The 23,234-nt window shown below is 46.5% G+C and overlaps 1 protein-coding gene across 7 annotated transcripts in view; it reads left to right on the forward strand.

Moving 5' to 3' along the window:
• SLC4A11 (solute carrier family 4 member 11) overlaps positions 1-23,234 on the forward strand; it is a 256,640-nt gene that overhangs the window by 164,254 nt on the left and 69,152 nt on the right. For all 7 annotated transcript variants that reach the window (XM_025179543.3, XM_075931014.2, XM_089777745.1 and 4 more), the window contains exon 7: positions 17,576-17,699. In XM_025179543.3, the coding sequence (XP_025035328.1) occupies positions 17,576-17,699 (124 nt within the window). The remainder of the gene's footprint in view (positions 1-17,575; positions 17,700-23,234) is intronic.

Below are 23,234 nucleotides of genomic sequence, written 5' to 3' on the forward strand. Positions count from 1 at the left end.
CAGAAACTGCAGCATCAGCGACAACGAACTAGCACTAGCTTGTGGCAGCTTGGGTTGAATTCCGTTTGACTCTCCCTCCTTCCCCACCCCCTCATAAAAGAGCCTCTAATGATGAGTAAGCTGGCAAGGAGCGTCAGGAATAACGACACTAAAGAGGGACAGGCAGTATGGCGGGAGGATCAGTGAATGAGTTGTGGAAGATAACTTTGTCTTCTACAGTTGAGTTGCAGTTCTGTTCTCGGTCTGGGCCTCTCACTACCAACAGTTGCTGTGCATGACCCGGTGATGTTAAATACTTAGCACAAAGTTCTTGGAGTTTTTTAATTGACGAGTCTTCCAAGCGACTCTTTTTGAAAATTTCAGATGTTGAAATTCAGCCATCTTTTGTGTCTATGAAAGAAAATTCTATTTAATATGTTCTTCTCGTGGGAATAGAGTCTCTTTACCTGATTTATGCCAAGGTAGGGAGCTGACGGTGTGGTGTTCCAGTCTTTCAAAAACAGTCACTTGCCGGCTGTGGACAGTCATGGAAAATGTCAGCCCAAAAAACCCACTTGTCAGAAAGCTGTAAGCAACAGAAAACTTGAGTTTTGTAGTAAAAGGGTACAGTCCCAGCATAAGTGCAGCTGTGTCGACGCTGCGCCTCCTGCTGGTCACAGTGGGAATTAGCTCTGGCCGGTAGCTCACCCGTTGTCTGTGTTTCCGCTTTCCAGTGTCGACTGTGTCTCTGGACCCATGTCACTCTTAGATTGCAGCATCTTCTTCAAGACACTGGCCCTCACTTTGTTCTGTCCCCTTCCAAGTCCTCAGTACTTAAACCTGCCATTGTGGCCAACTGCAGCCCCAAAGTTTAGCCTCTTTACCTCAGGGGCAAGCTATAGCCTGTATAGGCCACATTCCTTGGTGGCAAGATAAGGAGGCAGGGGAGACCCAGGCCTGGCCAATACTCAGGGTCCTGACCCAGGGACCCTCTGGTAGCTGCCTTGCCCTGCCCTCCTTCAGTCCCCTTGACTGCTCCCATACCTTGGGCCACTTCCCTGTGATCCTTGCACCTTCTTGGCCCTTGTACACTGTGCACAGATGTGGTCTCCTCACCTCAAAGATATTTTGGCCTTAGAAAAGGGCAACGAAAATGATCAGGGGTTTGGAATGTGTCCCATGTGAGGAGAGGCTAAAGAGACTGGGACTTTTCAGTTTAGAAAAGAGGGGGATATGATAGAGGTGTATATAGAAATTATGAGTGGTGTGGAGAGTCTGAATAAGGAAAAGTTATTTACTTGTTCCCATAATAGAAGAACTAGAGGACACCAAGTGAAGTTAATGGGTAGCAGGTTTAAAACTAATAAAAGAAAGTTCTTTACACAGAGCACAGTCAACCTGTGGAACTCCTTGACAGAGGAGGCTGTGAAGGCTAGGACTATAACTATAGCCAAGGGGTAAGGAATGGTGTCCTTGGCTTGTCAGAGGCTGGAGAGGGATGGCAGGAGACAAATCGCTTGATCATTGTCTTCGGTCCACCCTCTCTGGGGCACCTGGTGCTGGCCACTGTCGGCAGACAGGCTACTGGGCTAGATGGACCTTTGGTCTGACCCAGTACGGCCGTTCTTATGTTCTTGTATTAAGGCCACAGCCTGGCAGGTATTGGACTGGGGCTCCTCTCCAGCTCCCCTGAGCCTGCCTAGCACTGTTCCACCTACGGTACTTCTCCCAAGGAACAGTCCTTCCCCTTGGCTAGTCAGAACTAGGGATGTTAAATGTAAATCGAATAGTCAATGGGCTCTTGTACATTTCAAAAGCAGAAGCCCTGCAGGGACTCCCCTGCTGGCCCCACACTCCCTGTGGGACTTCTACTTTTGAAATGTACAAGAGCCCCTCTAGGCTGTGCCGCTACCTCCTCTGCACCCCTGCGGAGATGATGCTGGGCGGAAACTGGCTTTTAAGCTGGCTCCCCCCCAGCACCAGCTCCTGCTCCCCCGCCTTGCTGCCTCTCTCTGACAGAGACAGCAAGGGGGCGGGGAAGCGACTAGTCGCTTACATCCCTAGTCAGGACCCCACTGCTGCACTGAGCAGCACCTTATACATCGGGCTGCCCTAGCAAACAATCCTTTGATTGGCTCCCTATGAGTCTCTCCCTGATTGGCTGGGTTTGCTCAGGCTCACTCCAGCCTGCTCTAAACCCCTCCCTTGTCACAGCTGCCCACCTACAAAAAAACTTTACAATAGGTGTGATCAAGCATCTGCTGCAATCACTTATGACAGGCCTTGTTGGACGGGTTCAGAGAGCAAGTCGCTTCACAACAAAGCACTGATCAAAGGTGAAATCGTGGTAAAAATGCTCTGATTAATTAAATACATATGATTTGATGGCATGAATGCATGCTTTCTCTTCTGCAAAAGACAACCGTAAGAGTTGAATAACAGCCTGTGTGCGTAATACTTATTTTTTCAAATCCTGATTGCTACGGAAATAAGATTATAACCCAAAGGTGTCTAGGGCTATTATCCACAATTTTCCGTTATTCCTTCTCCTTTTGTGACTCTAATTAAAAGAGAGGGAGGGAGCTTATGAAGGAAAGAAGTTGATGAGCAGTGCACTGTGTAATTACAGCTATTATTATTTTACTTTATTTTTCCTGTAGCTAGGGTAAAAAAACTTGTAATAGAGCTGTATTCACTAGCGCAGTGTTTCTCAAACTTTTTTTTATAAAGTACCTCTTTTTTAAAATATATATATATATATATATATATAAGTACCCCCAGTACCTACAGTTTTCAGATCCACAAAATTTTTTTCTACCTTTTCAACACATTTGTTTAAACAACTTAATTGTAGCTGGGCGGGCAATGACATTTTTGGGTGTAAAAAGTACAAAAATAATAAAGCGCTGTAAAACTTAACACAAACATTTAGTTTTCTCCACATTTCAGTTGTTGATGTACCCTCCCAGACTTCTCTTGTGTACCCTCAAGAGTACACGTACCACTGGTTGAGAAACACTGCTTTAGCTCATATGCTGCATTACCTGCAGAAAAATTACAGCTCATTTAACTTGGGGTGGAAGAATGATCAGGAAGAATAACAAGCTTTTGCTGTGTCTCTACAGGAGAATAATCTAGAATCAATCTTTTGCCATTTTTCTTCTGCAGTGCGTCATTCCTCATTCTTTCCCTTAGCTATCGTTTAGACCACGGGTGGGGAACCTTAGGTCCAAGGGCTGGAAGCAGCCCCCGGCTTGCTTGGATCCAGCCCCTGAGCCCGCACTGGCACTCCAGCCCCCCTGCCAGCCACCCACAGGGCTGCAGCACACACAATCTACTAGCCTGGGCCCCCCTCAGCTCTGGTGTGCGAGGGGGAGGTGGGGAGTGTCTTTCTCCTTCTCAGTTGGGGGGCTTCTCACTTTGCTTCTCATGCATGTGTGACCCCCAACTGATTTTTCTGTGGGTCAGTGGTCCCCGACCCAAAAAAGGTTCCCCCCCCTGCTTTGGTCTGATGCTGCTGTTTTTGGTTTTTTTCCAATCTGCATTTCATTCTAATTCCTTTTAGTGGAGTGAGAGTAAGACTGAACGAGGCAGGCATTGTGCATCATGATATGCATTTTTGGTGAATTGTTTAAAACCTCTAAAGGAAATGAAAGGAGGATGACTGGCATTAGAATTTAAAGGCTTCAAGGGCTAATGTCAATTCCCCAACGTAAGAAAAGTGCATTTTGAATAAAGCTTTTTCTTGCTGTGCCCTGGGACAACAGGCTGGAGTTGACAACCTATTTTTTTTAGATTGCTCTCTGCAAAAATGGACTGCACCAAGTATTCCTAGCAGGAGAGACCGCTTGGTCCACCTCAGCTGCATTTCTTCTGTACGCTGCAGGCTTGTCTTCTCCGCACCTCTCCTCACCCTCAAATTCCTTTCATTCTAAAAGTGGAGAAAATCAAACAAGCGAAAGCCAAAGCCATGCTGATTGCCGTGACCTGATCAAAAGAACAGTAGTTCTCCGATCTACTGCAACTGTCTGTCTCTCCCCACAATTCCAGATCTATTGACCCAGCTGAGGTGTTGGAGTTGCCACCTGGACGCAGACTCTTTCCACTTGACAGCATGGGCCATAGGACTTTGAGAGATCTTGAACTGTCCTGTTCAGACAAGGTACAGGAGATGCGACTGAATGCTGGGAAGTATTCAGTTTGGCTGTGTTATGATAAATGGGCGAAGGTTCTCTTTTGTGAGTTATCAATGAGATTAAACCCAGTTCCTGCTCTTGTTCAATCCCTATCAGAGGACAAACTTAATTGGAAATCTCAATACTGTTAGTAAAGGAAATCTCAATACTGTACATCTTCAGTGCCAAGCAGTTCATTGTTGCTTGGTCTGGCAAAAAGCAATGTGCGGCCACAATATGGGAAAAAGATTTTTGAAGGGGTTAATGAATATCTGCTCTCTGGTTAGGAAGCCCAGAACGACATGGCATCTCGTTCTTGTACTCATTCAGCTCATGCAACATCCCTTCAGACTCCTGAGAGAATGTTCCCTGTTTCACCTGTCAGTTAAAACGGTCTTTATGGTGTCAGCTGTATCCACAGAAAGACTGAGTGAGCTTCAGCATCTCATGGCGAGATCCCCTTTCACAGCGTTCCCAGAGATCCTTTCGTTTGCATCTAAAATGCCTTGCCAAGGGGTTAACAGTAGTACACCCTCACCAGACTTGCCAGTCATCTTACATAGGCCTTGCTCTTTCAATGAAATCTAAGCTACCTACCCTGGGTGCTAATAGAGCTGTAACTTTCTATTTGACTAGGTTTGCAAAATACAGGAAATGCCCCGGTGTGACCCAACACAGTGGCATCCATTTGAGTGCTAATTTCAATGCATGGCAGCGGTCAAGGGGGCTACGTGCACCAAACGAGCAAAGGAGCAAAGGAGATAGTGGGGAGCTGGTGCCCACAGCCGGGGTCCCCCGCCTGTCAACCCTATCCGCCCCTCACAGGCAGTGGTGGGAAAAGCTGAGCATCTTGGCCCCAGCTGGCTCTGCTCTGCCAGCCCTGTCACTTGGCCAGGGCTTGGTTGCTCTGCTTCCCCCACAGCTGACAATGAGTAAGGAGGGGTAGAACCCTGCTCCCCACAATTCCCCCAGCCGCCTTGCTTGGGAGAAGATGAGGGGTGAGGAGAGGTGGGGTCTGGGGCAAAGGGGGATTGTCTCATCCCTTCCACAGGTCCCCCTCACCAGTTGCCCCTGTTCACTACGCTGTCGGCACGTTTGTAAAGCCCAACATACTCCCCATACCGTGCACGCTATTGTCATAATCTGTATAGAAATTGAGCAAGGAGAGACAATGAAGACCTATTTATACGAAAGGTGTAAATAGCCATCAAACTATGAGTGGCAGAGAGCGCCAAAATCAACCTGGCTTCCCAAAAGCAGAGCTCCTAGGAGGACTGCCTGCCTTTAAAACTTGAGGGATATGAGCAGAAAGGAAAAGCCATTTTTGGCCTCCTTCCCTTGAGGAAGAAACCAAGTGCTTTGAGTTCTGTATGATGGGTCTTGGCTAAAGAATGGGCCAGCCAGGTTGGAAGAATGAATGTGGTGAGACGAACGCCTTTTGAGTGAAAGATTCTCGTTTGTTGTGTGTTAGAGGTGGGTGACAACCTGGGAAGCAGTGATCATGAGATGGTAGATTTCAGGATCCTGACCAAAGGAAGAAAAGAGGGTAGTAAAATACACACCTTGGACTTCAGAAAAGCAGATTTTGACTCCCCGAGACAACTGATGGGCAGAATCCCATGGGATGCTAACATGAAGGGGAAAGGAGTCCAGGACAGCTGGCAGTATTTTAAAGAAGCCTTATTGAAGACACAGAAAGAAACCATCCCGACGCGTAGCAAGAGAAGCAAACATGGTAGGAGACCGAATTGGCTTACAGGGGAAATCGTTGGTGAACTTAAGCACAAAAAGGAAGCTTACAAAAAGTGGAAACTTGGACAAATGACCAGGGATGGGTTTAAATGTATAGGTCGAGAATGCCGGGGGTTATCAGGAAGGCGAAAGCGCAAATGGAATTGCAACTGGCTAAGAATGTGAAGGATAACAAGAAAGGTTTCTACAGGCATGTTGACAAGAAGGTGATCAGAGAGGGTGTGCGGCCCCTACTGAATGAAGGAGGTAACCTAGTGACAGATGATGTGGGGAAAGCTGAAGTACTCAATGCTTTCTTTGCCTCTGTATTCATGGACAAGGTCGGCTCCTGGACTTCTGCTCTAAGTGACGCAAGATAGGATGAAGATGGACAGCCCTTGGTGGGTAAAGAACAGGTTAGGAACTATTTAGAAAAGCTAAAGGTACACAAAACCATGGGTCCGAACTTAATGCATCCGAGGGTACTGAGAGAGTTGGCAAATGCCATTGAGGAGCCTTTGGCCATTATCTTTGAAAAGTCGTGGAGATTGGGAGAAATCCCGGATGATTGGAAAAAGGCAAATGTAGTGCCCATCTTCAAAAAAAGGAAGAAGGACGATCCAGGGAACTATAGGCCGGTCAGTCTTACCTTGGTTCCTAAAAAATCGTGGAAGGGATCCTTAAGGAATCCATTTTGAGGCACTTGGAAGGTAGGAAAGTGATTAGGAATAGTCAGCATGGATTCACAAATGGCAAGTCGTGCCTGACCAATCTGATTAGCTTCTGTGATGAGGTAACTGGCTCTGTGGACATGGGAAAGTCAGTGGATGTGATATACCTTGACTTTAGCAAGGCTTTTGATACGATCTCCCACAATATTCTTGCCAGCAATTTAAGGGTATGTGGATTGGAGAAATGGACGGTAAGATGGATAGAAAGATGGCTAGAAGGCCGGGCCCAGCGGGTAGTGATCAACGGCTCGATGTCAGGATTGCGGTCAGTTTCTAGCAGAGTGCCCCAAGGTTCGGTTTTAGGACCTGTTTTGTTCAATATCTTTATTAATGACCTGGATGAAGGGATGGATTGCACCCTCAGCAAGTTTGCGGATGACACGAAGCTAGGGGGAGAGGTAGATAAGCTTGAGGGCAGAGATAGGGTCCGGAGTGACTTAGACAAATTGGAGGATTGGGCCACAAGAAATCTGATGAGGTTCAACAAGGACAAGTGCAGAGTCCTGCACTTGGGACGGAAGAATCCCAAGCATTGTTACAAGCTGGGGACCAACCAGTTAAGTAGTAGTTCTGCAGAAAAGGACCTGGGGGTTACAGTGGATGAGAAGCTGGATATGAGTCAACAGGGTGCCCTTGTAGCCAAGAAGGCTAATGGCATATTAGGTTGCATTAAGAGGAGCATTGCCAGCAGATCCAGAGATGTCATCATTCCCCTTTATTCGGCTCTGGTGAGGCCACATCTGGAATATTGTGTCCAGTTCTGGGCCCCCCACTACAAAAAGGATGTGGACGCATTGGAGAGGGTTCAGCGGAGGGCAACCAAAATGATTAGGGGGCTGGAGCATATGACTTACGAGGAGAGGCTGAAGGGGTTGGGTCTATTTAGTCTGCAGAAGGGAAGAGTGATGGGGGGATTTGATAGCAGCCTTCAACTTCCTGAAGGGAGGTTCCAAAGAGAATGGAGAGAGGCTGTTCTCAGTAGTGACAGATGGCAGAACAAGGAGCAATGGTCTCAAGTTGTGGTGAGAGAAGTCCAGGTTGGATATTAGGAAAAACTATTTCACTAGGAGGGTGGTGAAGCACTGGAATGGGTTACCTAGGGAAGTAGTGGAGTCTCCATCCCTAGAGGTGTTTAAATGTCAGCTTGACAAAGCCCTGGCTGAGTTGATTTAGTTGGGATTGGTCCTGCCTAGAGCAGGGGGCTGGACTTGATGACCTGCTGGGGTCTCTTCCAGCTCTATGATTCTATGATAGCCATAGAAGCGTGCGCTTACTGTTGTTTGTTTATGGCAGGTTCTACCCTTATTCCTTATATTTGGTGTCACTTTGACCTATGTTCTTTTTTTAATAAACTTTTGACATTTACTGTACATGAGCACAGGAGTTTGTTTGAAGTGGAGGGTTTGTCAAAATCTGTTACGTGAATAAGCTGCTTATGACCCTCTCTTTAAAGGAGCAGCAAATCTGATAAAGCTGCGTGGGTGCTTGATTAAGAAGGGCTGAGTACTGCGAAGAAAGCTGGTTGAAAACTGGGAGTTGGGAAGGGTTGTTATGGTTCACCTCTAAAGAGTAACCTGCCGGTGGAAGTCAGGGTGAGATCAGTGTGCTATATAAGCAAGCTGTTACCAGAGTGGCCTGAACCAAAGCTACGCAGCAGATAGACACTTAGGCCAGGTCTACACCTAAAAGGAAAGTTTGAACCCTGATATGCAACTCCCACTATGTTAATTACATAGCCGGAGTCGATGTATCTTGTTTCGAGTTTCCCCTGCCATCCCTACAGCAGGAGGTCTATGGGAACAAATGCTCCTGTCAGCTTTCCTTACTCTTCACATAAGCAGGAGTACCGGCTGCCGACAGGGGAGTTCTCTGAGTTTGATTTAGGAAGTCTTAACTAGACCCACTCAATTGAACTCCAGAAGATCTATTGCAGCAGCTGTTTAGTGAAGACATGGCCATAGAGTAACAGGAGAGGTGGAAATACCTGGTGTAAGTTGTACCCAAAGCATGTTATCAGTATACATGTGTCTCTGGAACAGTTTAAAAGAACTCTGGCAATCCGAAAGGGTGCGTACAGAACCAGCCCAAGGTACGGGCCAACTGGGCGACCACCCTGGGCACCCCATTGTAGGGGCTGCCGGGCCGGGCGGGTGTGGCCCACGCATACGCCGCGTGCCCAGGGGCGGGGCCATGCATGCACTAGGTGCCCAGGGGCAGGGGCACTGCATGCCCGGGGGTGGGGGCGCGCACGCATCGCACTCCCAAGGGCGGCACCGCACTCCTGGAGCCCAGAGCACACAAATAGCTCGGGCCGGCCCTGGGTGCGTACCATTTTGAACCTCAAGGTGAACAAGAAAGCAGGATAGTTTTGGCTCAACAATGCCTGAATGATATTTGTTGTTCAGATGATTTAGGATGCTGTTCTTAAGAGTAGGAGCTCTTTGATAAAGGTCAGTGAGCTAAATGGTACGCTGCCTTAATCAAAGGTGAAATAAGTCTTGTTGCTCACTAGCCTATTTCTGAGTTTACTACTTAAGAAACTTCACTGTGCTGTTTTTCTGATATTTGCTGGATCTTTGAAATAGGCAATGGCTTGTGTTACCTTTCAATTTTAGTTAGAAAAGAAACCTGTAGACAAAATGTTCCCAAGTGGCATGTGTGAGAATTCCCGGGTTTGGTTTATAACAGGTGTCTTTCAAACCCAAGAGCCAAACTACATCAGAATAAGTGGTCAACAAAGAGTCAGTATAAGAGTGCCTATTTTCATGACTGAAAATATGCAACTTAATATTATTGATAATTGACATGATGGTTAATAATAGCATAAGTGAAACATTGTACTCACAGACTTTATTTAATGGGACTTCTGCTGCTGCATCTTTTTGCACATTTATTTGAAGTTTACATCATAACTGGTCATATTTGGCTTCATGCACACATTCAAGCTGTCTTCTGTCAATCTTGAGCGCAAATTACTTTTGATGTGATTCAAATGAGAGAGAGCCTGATCCCATATGTAGATGGAGCCAGACACTGAAAGTAAGGCTAAATTGACATTCTGCAGAATCAGATTGTCATCGTGCTCCAGTTTTTCATGTCCGCCCATTTGTACAGTTTTGTCAATTCTGCTCGTTGTCAAGCAAGGCGTTCTAAATCAGAATTCAGCTTGACAAATTTTTCCACCCAGCTATTCAACTCCTTGAAATCTGATATTTCCATTTCCAAATCGCTGACTGAGGAGTCTGGAATGACTATCAAATCCAGTTCTTCAACAGACACTTTATGTGGATGAATCATACATTTAAACAGAGTATTGTGCTTTCAAAAAGTCATCAAAACAAGATGCGAATGCCATCAGGAGCTCAGAAACAAATCCGGCAAGTGACTGCAAATCAAGGCAATTATTTGGATTCTCTCTCTGGTATGAATCACGAAACATTCAAAAACTTTTGAAATCTGCCCTTTTGATATCCAGAGCTCGCCAAGCAGCGGCGAGCCCCGGTTGCCAGCCACGCAGTTTTGCGTGGTTCTGCACATGCGCACATCGCTCTACGCCGGCTCTTCCGGGTTGCAATCTACTCACCTGTGGCGAGTAGATTACATTATTTGTCGAGCCCTGTTGATATCTTTGATGAAGACAGTCAATTTTGATTCAAATCCAAACACTGCCTGCTGCAGAGTCAGGATTGCATTTCCTTGCCCTTGTAGCTTAAGGTTCAACTCATTCAAATGACCAGTAATGTCGATGAAATAATAAAACTTGAGTAACAAGTCACAGTGTGAAAGCTTGGCATATTTGACACCCTTCATATCCAAAAATGAGTTAATCTTGTTAACGCCGGCAGCAAAACGAGACAAAACTTTGCTACAAGATAACTAGCAAACATTGCTGTGCATTCGTAGATCTGGGTATTCAGAATCAACTTCCTCGAGCAGTGACTGAAATTGAGGGTGACTTAACGACTGGGCAAGAATCCATTTGACAATGCGAACAACCAGTCCCATTACATTTCCGAATTTGGTTCCACAAGATTGCGCGCAAAGTGCCTCCTGATGCACAATGCAATAAAAATTCAAAAGAGGGCAGTTTAACTGTTCTGACAAGAGTAAGGAATCCCCTGAATTTGCTGGCCATGCTAGGTGCACCGTGTGTGTGTGTGTGTGTGTGTGTGTGTGTGTGTACATACACACACAATGATCTAACTGTATTTCTTTCTCGTTTACAAAGTTCATGACTGTTTTAAGGATGCCTTCACCTCTTGTTTGATTTTTCATTGCAATCATTTCTTTATGCACAGCATTTCCACAAATAAATTGTCCCCGTATACACAACTGATTAACGTCACATATGTTGGTTGTCTCGTCCAAAGCAAACCCCTGTAAAGACACTCACACCTGTTGAAAATGGGTTATATTGGTTTAGCTTGCATCTGTAAACTGACCAACACAAGTTAAACCTAAGCTAGACTGAAACCGATTTTAAGTGCCAGTGAATAGTTATGCCCATTTCATTAAATTAGTAAATAAAACCACTTTGAATTAAGTGGTGCAGTTTGCCTATAGAGCAGTGCTTGCAAATTTTTTCCTTCAGTATTGGAAGAAATCACAAAAAATTACTTTGTCACCATTGTTGAATGATATTCATGAAAGACGAATAACCTAAAATGCTAGACTCTGAAGTCCTTCATCCACAACACGTGCATAGTATGGATCGTGACCATCTAGGCTTTCAATTGCCCCACAGATCCACTGTTGTCAAATCACATAATTTGATCACAAGTCTCGTGATTTTTGGTGGGGAAGGGGATTTTTCCTAAAGCACCGGATCCTAGAGTCATAAGAATCTCACTTTTTATTTGTTTCTAGTTGTCATGGCTCCTGAGAAGAGCTGGAAAATGACACAAATGAAGCTTAATGACAAAAAAGCTGAGTAACAAAGAAAAAAATATTTGTTTATAAATATTCTCATCTGGGGAGAAAGGCAGGCTTACAGTCTTGAATGCTTTGGTCTGGCTGTATTGATTACTTCTCCTTTTGATTTGGAAGTTCCATCCTAGAGGTGAAGAGTTCTCACAACAGAATCTGGGTGTGGCCTTTTTGCCGAGAGAGCCTCTGTGATCGTTAGCTTTGTGGAGTGGACATCTGTATTGAACAGAGGTCACCTATTCATTTCTAATAGGTTTGCCTAATAACTATCCTATTACAATAACCTAGTGACTGCCCTCTGCTGCCATATTGCAATGGGTTTCCTACAAAGTCTTACTGCTCGGTTCACCCTTTAAGCTTTCCAATCAACTATTGTGGTTTCTAGCTCCAAAATCCACATGTAATGCTAGGAACTGAATTACGTAACTGACTGTGCGCATTGGATTTTGTGCTAAGAAATTAAGATCCCAGCCTTTTGTCTCGTTGTCGGAAAGTTTTCTAACTATTTGCTGTTTGTCAGTTTGGTAGCCTTTTAGAGCAGCCCTTTACTGACTTTATTTTGCACGTTCTCTCATTTTCACTCGTTTTCATTTCTTAAAGGAATACTAGACAAGTAAAAAAAAAAAATATGAAAAGTTTCCAAAACCCATTTGGAATAAATTAGGTCAAATTGAACACTTTTTTAAAATAATCCATTAGTGAGTCATTGACTATGAACGAAACATAAAATTGCTCACTTGGATGGAGTTATTGTAACCCAGTGCAAATCCCATGGGTGTATATAATATTATTCTGTCTTCGCACAAGGAAGTTGTCTTGTTCTGGTTCAAGAAGCTATTGGCTTTTAACATGCATTCTGACTTGGCAGAACAGAATGTCATCATTTCATTGTGGGGCATTGTCTAGTTTTTCACTGACTGTCTCATGAGGGAATGGTTGATGTCCGTCTGAGAGTCATTCCAGCGTTGTGACTCATGCTTAATGGGGGATTTTCTTTTTGGTTGATATCATCCCCTCTTTTTCCATCGGCCACTTCAGCCCTTTCATTGTGTCACTGGCTTGTTAGCCCAGCATCTACAGTTGTGTCCTGGCAGGAAGAAACTTGTGTTTGAGGGATTTTCTACAAAAAGAATCTAATCCAGTGGTCACCAAGCAGTAGATCTTGGAGCCTCTGACAGGTGATCCTAATTGGTTTGGCCAAGAGGCTATTATCAAGTGCCAGAACTTCAGCTGCCCCTCCCCTGCCCTTTCCCTTGGAGCTGTCTCCCCGGGAGCCTCCTGCTTGCTGGGCAGGGTAGGGGAGGTAGAAGAGGGGCACTGATGTCAAGGTGCCTCCGCTCCCACATTGTATCCTATCTCCACAGAGCAGAGAGGGGGCACAACAGGACTTGGGAGGGAGTTTTCTGGCTGCTTTTGGGAGTGGTGCAGGGCCAGGGCAGAGATGAGCCTGCCTTAGCCCCACTGCACCACCACCCACGAGCCACCTGAGGTACAGTGTCCAACTGGAGCGCGCATCCTGAAACCCTGAACCGCCTCCTGCACCCCTAGCCCTGAGCACTCCTGCATCCAAATGCCCTCCAGAGCTGGCACCTAGAACCCCTTCCGACACCCCACTGCCTGCAGCTCAGAGCCCCTCTCGTACCCTTAATCCAAGGCCACAGCCTGCACCCCAACTCTCTGCCCCAGCCTAGTGAAAGGGAGAGAGGATGGAGTGAGCAGGGGCAGGGCCTCAGAGAAGGGACACAAAGGAGGTGGGGCCAGGGTATTTGAGTTTCAGGTAGTTCTTGGATTGCACTTAAATTCAAAAAGTGATCCCAAGCATAAAAACGTTGGAGACCACTGATCTAATTAGTATCAACTGTTAATTCTGGTGTCTGACTTAATAGGCTTGACCTCTTGTTCTAACCATATTCCATCCGGACAGTGGTCACCTTTTAGACCAGAGGTGGGCAAAAATTTCAAAGTGGTCATGGGCCACCCTAGAAGAGGCAGGGCCTTGGGCGGAAGGGGCGGAGCCTTTAAATAGAAACTCTTTCAACTGCTTCAATTTAAAGGGCTTGCGCCTTCTCCACTAGCCCTTTCAATAGAAGCAGTTGAGAGGGCTCACGTATGCCCTGTTCCCAGGCAACACATTAGGAGGCGGGACCAGGAACTGCCACGCAGGCCCGATAAAAGAGTGAGGGGGCCCAATTCGGCCCACTGACAGGCTCTTTCCTAGCTCTGGTTAAAGAAAGTCATCCCTAGTATATACCTTCTTTGTTCCCTATTTTAAGTGTACCTTAATGTTTTTACTCTTAATATATGTTTGACTTGTTGATGGTGACTACTGAAAATTTTGCGTGCATCAAGCATTTAAGCTTCAGTTTGAAAAGTGTGAGTTCCATGAGTAAATAGATCAGGAAGAAGTTAAATGTAAGTGCCTATCAGAACTTACTCAGTTAATGATGGTTAGGTTGAATGGCAGTGGAGGATTGCACGGTGTGTGTGTTTTGTCTGACGAAAATGAAAACTTGAAAGAAGATTTGGAGCCATCAAACTCTCCACATTGTTATCCAAGTGACTGCATGATCTTACTCTTCTTAATCTTCTGTCTCCCAAATATAGCTTCCTATAGATTAGAATACACAGATGTAGTATCGTGTGTCAAATAAAGTCCTGATCTTGCATCGAGGAGCATATGGGTGCACTCTGCACCTGCGTAGCGCCCAGGGCATGACTTAATGTAGGATCAGGACATTATATATTTGGCAGCTTGGAACAGAAATCATGGCTTCTTAAGAGTTTGTTCAGCACTTTTGGCTGTGATCCTGATTGAGGCCTTTGGCCACTGCCAGAATACAAATAATGACGTTCAGAACTCCAGGCGAGTCTTCCTGGTAAAAAAACGCTGCATTAATCACTGAGCTCAACGGCTACGTGTTGACTCAGTGAGCAAGCGGAGCAGAATGCAAGAGGGTAGATTTTGCTAACAGTTCATTAACTGTTCATCTCTCGATTCGTGCATGAGGTTCTACCAATTAATATGGATGAAGGTACGATGACCTAAGCTGTTGGACAGCTCGACAGATATCCTGCCAGTCCCAGAAATCCTGTCAGGCCCCAAACTCAAGGAGAGTCAATGTGCTACCCCGGTTATCTTGTTGAATTGGAATGCACAGTCAGTGGGACAAGAGCCTCGCCAGCCCCTGGGCAATGTGGGGGAAGGGATGACTCTGCTCCATGCTTTTGGAAGGGGCGGGGCCTTGGACTGAAGGGGCGGAGCTGAGGCTCAGTGCTGCCTGGAACACATCATGTGGCGCTCTAGCAGCAATTTAAAGGGCCTGGGGTTCTGGCTGCCACAGTAGCAGTGGGAGATTCAGACCCCTTTGTATTTCTGGGCCCTCCGCCAGTTGTTCCCTTTGTCCCTTCTCCCCCCATTGGCAGGTCTGCCCACAGTTCAGGGGCCGATGTAATATGATTTGGGTACATTCAGGCTCGGCCGTCTCAGTGACTCTAGATGAAGATTGATTTCAGTTTTGCTGCAAATGGTTGAATTCCGTTTTAACCCTGTTTTCCTCTGCTCCCCGTTGGGAAGGTTGACAAGTGAATTGCTCCCAACTGTGGCCTTCAGTAACGGTAACCTCTGAATAACTGCCACTCAAGAACAGACTGTATAGAAACAGATTAAAAAGCATATGGATGCATGCCCTGAACTTTGAATCTGTTTATTTCTATCCTGAGGAGATGTGTGGATTCTCTGTTTGACTGATGTAAAAAGGGGAATAAAAGGAACATAACTAATACAATATGTAGATGGTATCATGAGCTTTTGTGGCCACAGCCCACTTCTTCAGATGACCGGAGAAGTGGGCTGTGCCCACGAAAGCACATGAAACCATCTACTTGTTTCGTTAGTCTATAAAGTGCTACCAGACCATTTGTTGTTTTTTAAGTTTATCCAGTAAAGACTAACTCAGCTACCCCCTTAAGCTTCTGATAACGAATACAGTATAGGTGTGTGGAATCCTAGGCCTTTCCACATACTCTGTATTGTGTAAATAATGAAGAAAGCTAACTGTCCTTTGCATTCAAATAAGCATGTCTAACAATAGCCTGTCAGGTTGTTAGTTAGCTTGCATAAATCAAGTAACTTATCAGTGCCCATCAGAAACCTATTCAATAGTAAAATGTCCCATATGGATACACATAGCAGGCTAGCTACTCAGACTTGTATGGAAGAACTATTTATTCATACTCAGATCTGCACCTCCCCTTCTGTCCAAGTCCTCGAGGGACTGCTACCAGCATGTTGTTCAAGTTGCTAATTAAGGCGATAAACTATGGCAAGCGAGACTGGGCACAAGTATTCTCCATATCCTTGAATTGCTAGTCATTTATTTGGCCAGTGTTCACTGGAAAAGAGCAGCACCATAATCTTGCTTTTATTTATTACGTTAAAATGAAAATGAAGTGGGTTGTAACCACGAAAGCTCATGATACTTTGTGTTTTTGATAAGTCTCTGACGCGCCACAAGGCTACTCCATTTTAGTATTAAAATTAAAAATAACAAACTTTCATGTTGCAGTCGCGCACGGTCGTTAGATTGGAATATTGCTGCTTTGTACTAATCACACCAGTAGTGAAATTATCATACATAATCTACCACTTTGTTTCCAAAGAACTTTAAAATGTATTAGCCGAACATTTAGTAGTGGTTTTACAGGAATTGTGAGGGTGCTGTCTGGGATATAGTTTAGACTTCTGCGTTTCCCATGTCTGCCATAGACCTGTGTGTAATGTTGGACAAGTCACCTTGTTTGGCCTCAGTTTCTCCACTGGTAAAAATGAGAGGAATTATGGATATCCACCTCACCAGTATGTTGTGGTGGTTGCGGTAAAAGCAAAGAGAAACTACTGCTCTGTCATCATGCCTAAAAATGGCTCCCATGTTTTAATAAAGTTTTGTTTTAACTTTAGAAATGTCAGATTCTGGCTTCTCATTGGTGGAAGTCCTGGCAATCTTTGAAAGATCTAAATGGCTGCTTAGTTCTTCATCCGCCTTGTCCTCTCTAATGGGCCTGAGAGACCTCCAACTCAAGTTTAATCACTGAGCTTATGATGCCACCATTTGGGTCCTCTGACGGCTGTCTGACTTTTCCAGCAAAAAGAGGGAGGTCAGGCCCTGATATTTGTAATGGAATTTAAAAATCATCCAACCTTGCAGGGAGGGGAAAACCTCTTGAAAACAAATATTGAGGCATCTGTTAGAAGAGGAATAAGGGAGAGAAGCATTTTGTTTCTTGGCTTATACCCTTCATTGTTTGCACTGGCACTTGAGACCTCTGCATGAATGGATCTGCAGAAGTGCAAAGTACTCTCTGTTCATATTCCTTTTAAAAATAAAGGGGTGCTACTAGCTGGAACTCGCTGCAATACTGCAATTTTAGAATACGTTTTACAGGTTTATTGATTATTATACAGAAGCCGGGAGAGGACAAAGAGAAATAGGGTCCCAGCCCTGCTCTGTGAGCCCGGCCTTGATGGCATAAAGGGCCATTCCCACTCAACAGCTTGCAGGATTGAGGTCTAGAAAAGAAGGAAAACCTGCCATTTACATGCCATTTTTGTCTTTTTACGATCAAGGACGTTCAAGCCACCTGTTTTTACACATGCATGTGGTCTCCTAGCTCAGGGTGGGGAACCTCAGAACTGGGGGCCAGGTGTGGCCCCTGCTTACCTGAAACTGGCTTCCCGAGGCTCAGGGGCTGGCGCTCCATCCCCCCTGCTGCTTCACCGTAGGTCTGGAGCACACAGTCTACTAGGCTGGGCCCCGCTAGTCTCTGGTGTGGGAGGAGAATGTAGGGAGTGTCTTTCCCCCCTTTTCAGGGGACACATCAGAGAGGGTTTCTTTTTTTGCTTCTCAGTTGCGTGCGGCCCCTGACTGATTTTTCCAAAAAAGGTTCCCTGCCCCATCCTAGCTAGGATGTGCCTATGTAAAACCTTCTTTTGGTATTGTCTGACCTAAGCCATAACACTTCCATCTCCCTTGACAGTTGCACTATAAAGTCTCTTCAGCGACGTCATGTTTGCATCAGCCGCCTGGAGAGGCCTCAGAACTGGGGGGAAAACTCCTGTGAAGTGAGATTTGTGATATTGGTTCTTGCGCCTCCCAAAATGGTGAGTTTTCTCCATCATGTGCTTTGATGACTCAGAATGCTTCCTTATGGTTTTCTTGTGGGGCCCTACTAGGGTGCATGGCTACCTGTTTTCTAGCCACAGCAGGAAGGGGGCAGGACTGAGGTCACCACAGTGATTGTCAGCTAATATCTCCTTCCTGTTCAGCAGCGAGCACAAGGTATAAACTTATGACAAATGACTTCCTGTCTAGCATTGGACAATGGTCTGTGAGGTTGACTATGACTGATCTGGTAGCCTAGCTCTTGCCTCAATTTGTAGCCTGTATCAATATGCTAGTTGCTAAGTAAAGCATGGATATAAGTTAAGGTAGTGATGTAATTTGCCTCCAAAACCTGTAACATGATAGCTTAGCAAACAAGACCAAAGGTTCAAAAGCCTTAGCTTAGCAGCTAACCTGGAGTAACCCTAGATCAGTCTAGTCCTACACTAAAGGGGAAGTTGAATGAAGATATGCAACTCCATCTATGTTTAATTACGTAACTAGAGTTGATGTACAATGTTTTTCATTTCCCTGCCATTCCCAAACGCTTCCATCGGCTTCCCTTACTCCTCATGCAAGCAGGAGTACCAGCAGCCAACAGGGGCGCCCTCTGAATTCGATTTAGCGAGTCTTAACTAGACTTGCTCAATCAAACTCCAGAAAATTGATCGCGGCAGCGTCAGTCTTCTCTCTAGGGAAGACATGGCCTCAGGCTTCAGTGGTTCAGGAGCCAAATTAGTGATCAGCATTCCCCCAAAGAGCTACAGTCGTGTGAAATCATTGTTCCATTTGCTATGGTACTCTAGTTTCACATTTAAACAGGATGGTGAGCAATATATATGATTATCTCAGAAAATAAATTAATAACTTAGTGCAAGTGGATTGGTCAAGAACATGGTAAAAGCATCCTCGTAGGTTAACAACGTAGCCTGGTTAATAATTAAATCACAGTGTTTTACTATCATGTGCTGCAAAGAGCTACTGGAGACACGCTAAAGAGTCACTTACAGCTTTTGAGCCTTTATCAATGCCCGAGATCAGGGATGAGGAATCTAAGGCTCGGGAGTCAGATGCGCCCCGCCCCCCCCCCTAGCTTGCCTGGATCTGGCCTCCGAGGCTCAGGGCTCCCCCCGGCATTAGGGAGCCCTCACTGGCTCTCCAGACCCCACTTTTCCCCCTACCCCCACTATCCTCCTGCAGGACTGGAGCATGCAAAATCTATTCATCTGGGCCCCCCAGGCTCTGGTGTGTGAGGGGTAATGTGGGGAGCATCTTTCTCCTTTTCATTCCGGGGCTTCTCACTTGTGAGTGGCACCTGACCGATCGTTCCCCACCCCTGCCCTGGATCATAAGATGGAATGCTGTCATGGCTACATTCCTGACCAGGAACCACAACATGTTAGTTGTTACCGTCTGGGGCTGTTTTAAGGTAGTAACTGCAGCAGATGTCTGGCACAAGCCTGCCATGCTGCCCAATTGACACAAGTGTGAGGTAAAAGCTCTATTAGCCAATGGGAGGAGGGCAGCCCAGTCGTAGGCAGATGAGGAAATGCAAATAAGGAAAAGGGGATGAACCCACCATTGCGCATTCGTTAGGCAAAGGGGCATCAGCATCACACATTATCAAAGGGGTATCCTGGCCTGTGCTCTTGGGGGGAGGCAAATCTTGGGGGATGCCAGATGACGAGGAAGGCGGTGATGATAAGATGGTGACCAACGGTTCAGGTTGTCCTGCAAGGGGTAGAGAGAGGGGATGGGTGCTCAGACATTCATACTGCATGAGCGCGCTCTACCTTGCTGGTGGGTCATTTTACTAACTGTGCTAATAAACTTACGGCAGATAACAGAAGGTTTGTCCAATTCTGGGGCCCCAATTACTAAAAGGATATGGATGCATTGGAGAAAGTCCAGCAGAGGGCAACCAAAATGATAGGGGGCTGGAGCACATGATCTATGAGGAGAGGCTGAGGGATTTGGGTTTGTTTAGTCTGCAGAAGAAAAGAGTGAGAGGGGATTTGAGAGCAGCCTTCAGTTCCCTGAAGGGAGGTTCCAAAGAGGCTGGAGAGAGGCTGTTCTCAGTAGTGACAGATGGCAGAACAAGGAGCAATGGGCTCAAGTTGCAGTGGGGGAGGACTAGGTTGGATGTTAGGAAAAATGATTTCCCTTGGAGGGTGGGGAAGCACTGGAATGGGTTCCCTAGGGAGGGGGTGGACAGGGTTCCCTCTAAGCGGGCGTGCAGAAAAAATTTCCACTGCTCCCACCTCCTACGCAGAGCCGCGCAGCCGCACAGCGGGTGTCAGGAGCCTGCTCCAGCGGCCAGGGCCAGAGGAGCTGCATGGCAGAGGAGCCTCAAGCCTCATGGTGAGCAGCAGAGGGCTGCTCTAGTGGCTGGGGTTGGAGTCACCGCGTGGGAGCCTGGGCAGGAGAGTGGCAGGACAGGTACCGGGGTCTGTACCAGTGGGGGAGGCAGTGAGGCCAAGGACAGTGGGGGCCCAGCACAGAAACTGGCTGGGTGGGAGGCAAAGGCACCAGCTGTCTGGTGGTGGGGAGGTACTGGGCGCAGGTAAATTCCGGGGGGGGGGGGGGAGCAAGGTGTGGGGCCGGGCACACGTCCCTGGGCGATTTGGGGAGGCAGAGAAACAGGTGAGGTGCAGGGCTGGGCACAGGTCTCTGGGCAGTGCTGCTTGGGCTGTGGGCTCTAGGTCCAAGTACTAGCTGTTCATATTTGGGGGGCAGATAGCATGGGTCTGGCGTATATACTGCTGGCATATTGGGAGTCGGGGGCAAATTGCAAGGCTGGACACAACTATAGGGTGGCTGTGTGTGGTCCTGGTGGGCGTGCAAGCAGTGGGGCACGCACAGTGTGTGTTGGGGGCAGGGGACTGCAAGCTGGATGCTTTTCAGGGTGGGTAGGTGCAGGGTCATGCACCTTGTCAACTAGCCGGTTTTTAGTATTTTTTTCTGACATAGCAATTTAAAATAGGCGCGTGTGTGTGTATAATTTTGTTCGTAACTGGTGGGTGCCACAGCAGCACACATCCAAACGAGCGCACATGACGTCAATATTAGTGCCCAAGACAAAACTCACTCCGCTCACGGATGGAAAATCTCAGCGGGAACCCCTGGGGGTGGAGTCTCCATCCCTAGAGGTTTTTAAGTCTTGGCTTGACCAAGCCCTGGCTGGGATGATTGAGTTGGGGTTGTTCCAGCTTTGGGCAGGGGGCTGGATTCGATGACTCCTGAGGTCTCTTCCAGCCCTAGGATTCTAAGTCCAGGTCTTGCAACCATGCACTTTGGGGTTCCCAACTGTAATAATACTGGTCCTGATTTGGGGCCTACCAAACCTCATTGTGTTTGGACATTCTTAGGTCATCAGTATAATTAATGCACAATGAGTAGACTAGGCAACAAACGCCCTGTCGTCATACAGGGCGTCTGAGCTCAAGTTCTACTGGAGGATCCCAGTTATTGAGTCAGTGGAGATCAGGTGCTGAAGCAGTGGACTTATGGGGGGCATGAGCCGCACTGGGATCTGGACTGCCCCCTGCTGTTTGAACTATAGAAATCTGAACCTTTCTCTCACTTCAATCTCTTTAGCCATACTCCAGCCATATTCGCTCTGAACTCAGTATGGCGGTGGGTTTTTGAAGCCGGGAGAATGGTTCGGTACTTAATACACTGAACTGGGACTTGCAAGACCAGGGTTCAAATATCGGCTCCACTGCAGACTGAGCAAGACCTTGGACAAGTCACTTCCGCCAGGTCTATACTAGACCTGGAAGGTTGGGTTAAGGTACACAACTCGAGCTACATAACTATGGTGCTGGAGTTGGTTTACCTTAGGCTGAGCTTGGCGCCGTCCTCACAGAGGGAGGCTGAGGAGCAAACACTCCCATTGGCTTCCCTTAGTCTTCACAACTACGAGGAGTACCGGTGCCGACCAAAGCCACCCTCAGCGTTCCATTTAGCGGGTCTTAATTTGACTTGCTAAATCAAACGCCAGAAGATCGATATCTCATGTGGCAAGTGAAGATGGGGCCTAAGGTCAAGATTTTAAAAGGTGTTCCTGAGTTCAGCATTACAATGCCTAACTAATTTGGAAGCCTGAGACTCATTTTCAAAAGAATTTAGACAAAATCTCTATTTGAAAATGGGATGTAGGTGCTGCAATGCTGGATCCAACAGTGCCAAAGTACCTTTAAATACCTGGGCCTTAATCTCTCTGCCTCAGTTCCCCCTCTGTAAACATGGGATAATAGTGTTTTCCCTATTTCCTGGGGTATGTGAGGAGAAATTCACTAAAATTGTGAGGCACTCAGCTGAAGGTCATAGAAAAACTGATTGATTTTTTGTTTGTTTGTTTATGTCCAGTCTGGTTCGGCAGTTTCAGACTTAATTTTTTCCTTGTTTATATAAAAATACTTTTAGTACCAATCGCATGGATGTGTGAAACTGTTCACACTAAATACAAACGTACATATGTCGCCCTTGGAATGCAGCAAACTGAGCCCACTCAGCTGTGTTGATTTTGGGTTTCAGTGTCTACAAACTGTATTTGTCTAGAGCAGCGGTTCTCAAAGCAGGGTCGGCCTGTGAGGATATGCCAGGAGGTTCACGAGTCATGTCCAGGGCTGAACAACTCCTCCACCTCCCTCCCAGTGCCTCTTACACCACAGACTAGCTGTTCAGCAGCATGAAGGGGGTGCTGGCAGGGAAGGGCATAGGGTAGAAAGAGGTGGGGAAAATGTGAGGGTGTGGGATCTTGGGGGAAGGGTAGCGTTGGGGGCAGGGCCTAGGGCTGTTGAGCACTCCTGGAAAAAATTAGAAGCTGGGTGAGGTCCATGGAAAAATTTCAAATCAAAATGGGAGTCCTCGGGTTGCTAAAGTTTGAAAACTGCTGGTGTAGAATGCACTTTGCTAAGTTAGTGACTCAGGGGCACTCTTTCTTCGAAGGCAGTGCTGAGCTCAGCATGGCTGTGCGGTAGAGAGTGGTGCGGGTGATGAGGGGGAGCTAAGCACTCTGCAGACAGCTGTGAAGAGCCTATGGTACAAGGTAACTGCATACAAAGAAAGGAGAGCTAGCAATGTTGCCTAGATCTAGGGTTCTCTAATGCAGTGTACAGGGCCTTTGGGGGTAGCTGGGACCCAAACTCTCTATGCAGGATGAGATTGCATTCCCTGCGTGGCACCTCCCTTTTGAAGCTTTGTGTGTCTGTGCTCCTTAGTGGTGCATCAGAAAAGCCCAGGATTCTTTGCCTGCCAATCTCATGTATCTAATTCATGAAAGTGAATTTATCAAAGCACCAGTGAAAGGATTCATTAAAATGAAAATATAAAAGCAACGACTGTGTTTGTGGAGTAGCTGAACAATACTCCTGTAAGGCTTTGGCGTTCTTCAGCGGAGGAGCATTTCTGGGCCGTCGAGGTGGAGAGGCAGTAGGGGACATTCACCACAGCAAGGACAGAGAGGATTGAAGTATTGTCAGGAAGACACTTCCACAACAGTCCTAGTTACAGTTTTTTTTCCAAATGTC

Source organism: Pelodiscus sinensis, chromosome 4 (genome assembly GCF_052426305.1).
Source record: "Pelodiscus sinensis isolate ZL-2025 chromosome 4, ASM5242630v1, whole genome shotgun sequence".
Classification (NCBI taxonomy): Eukaryota; Metazoa; Chordata; order Testudines; family Trionychidae; genus Pelodiscus; species Pelodiscus sinensis.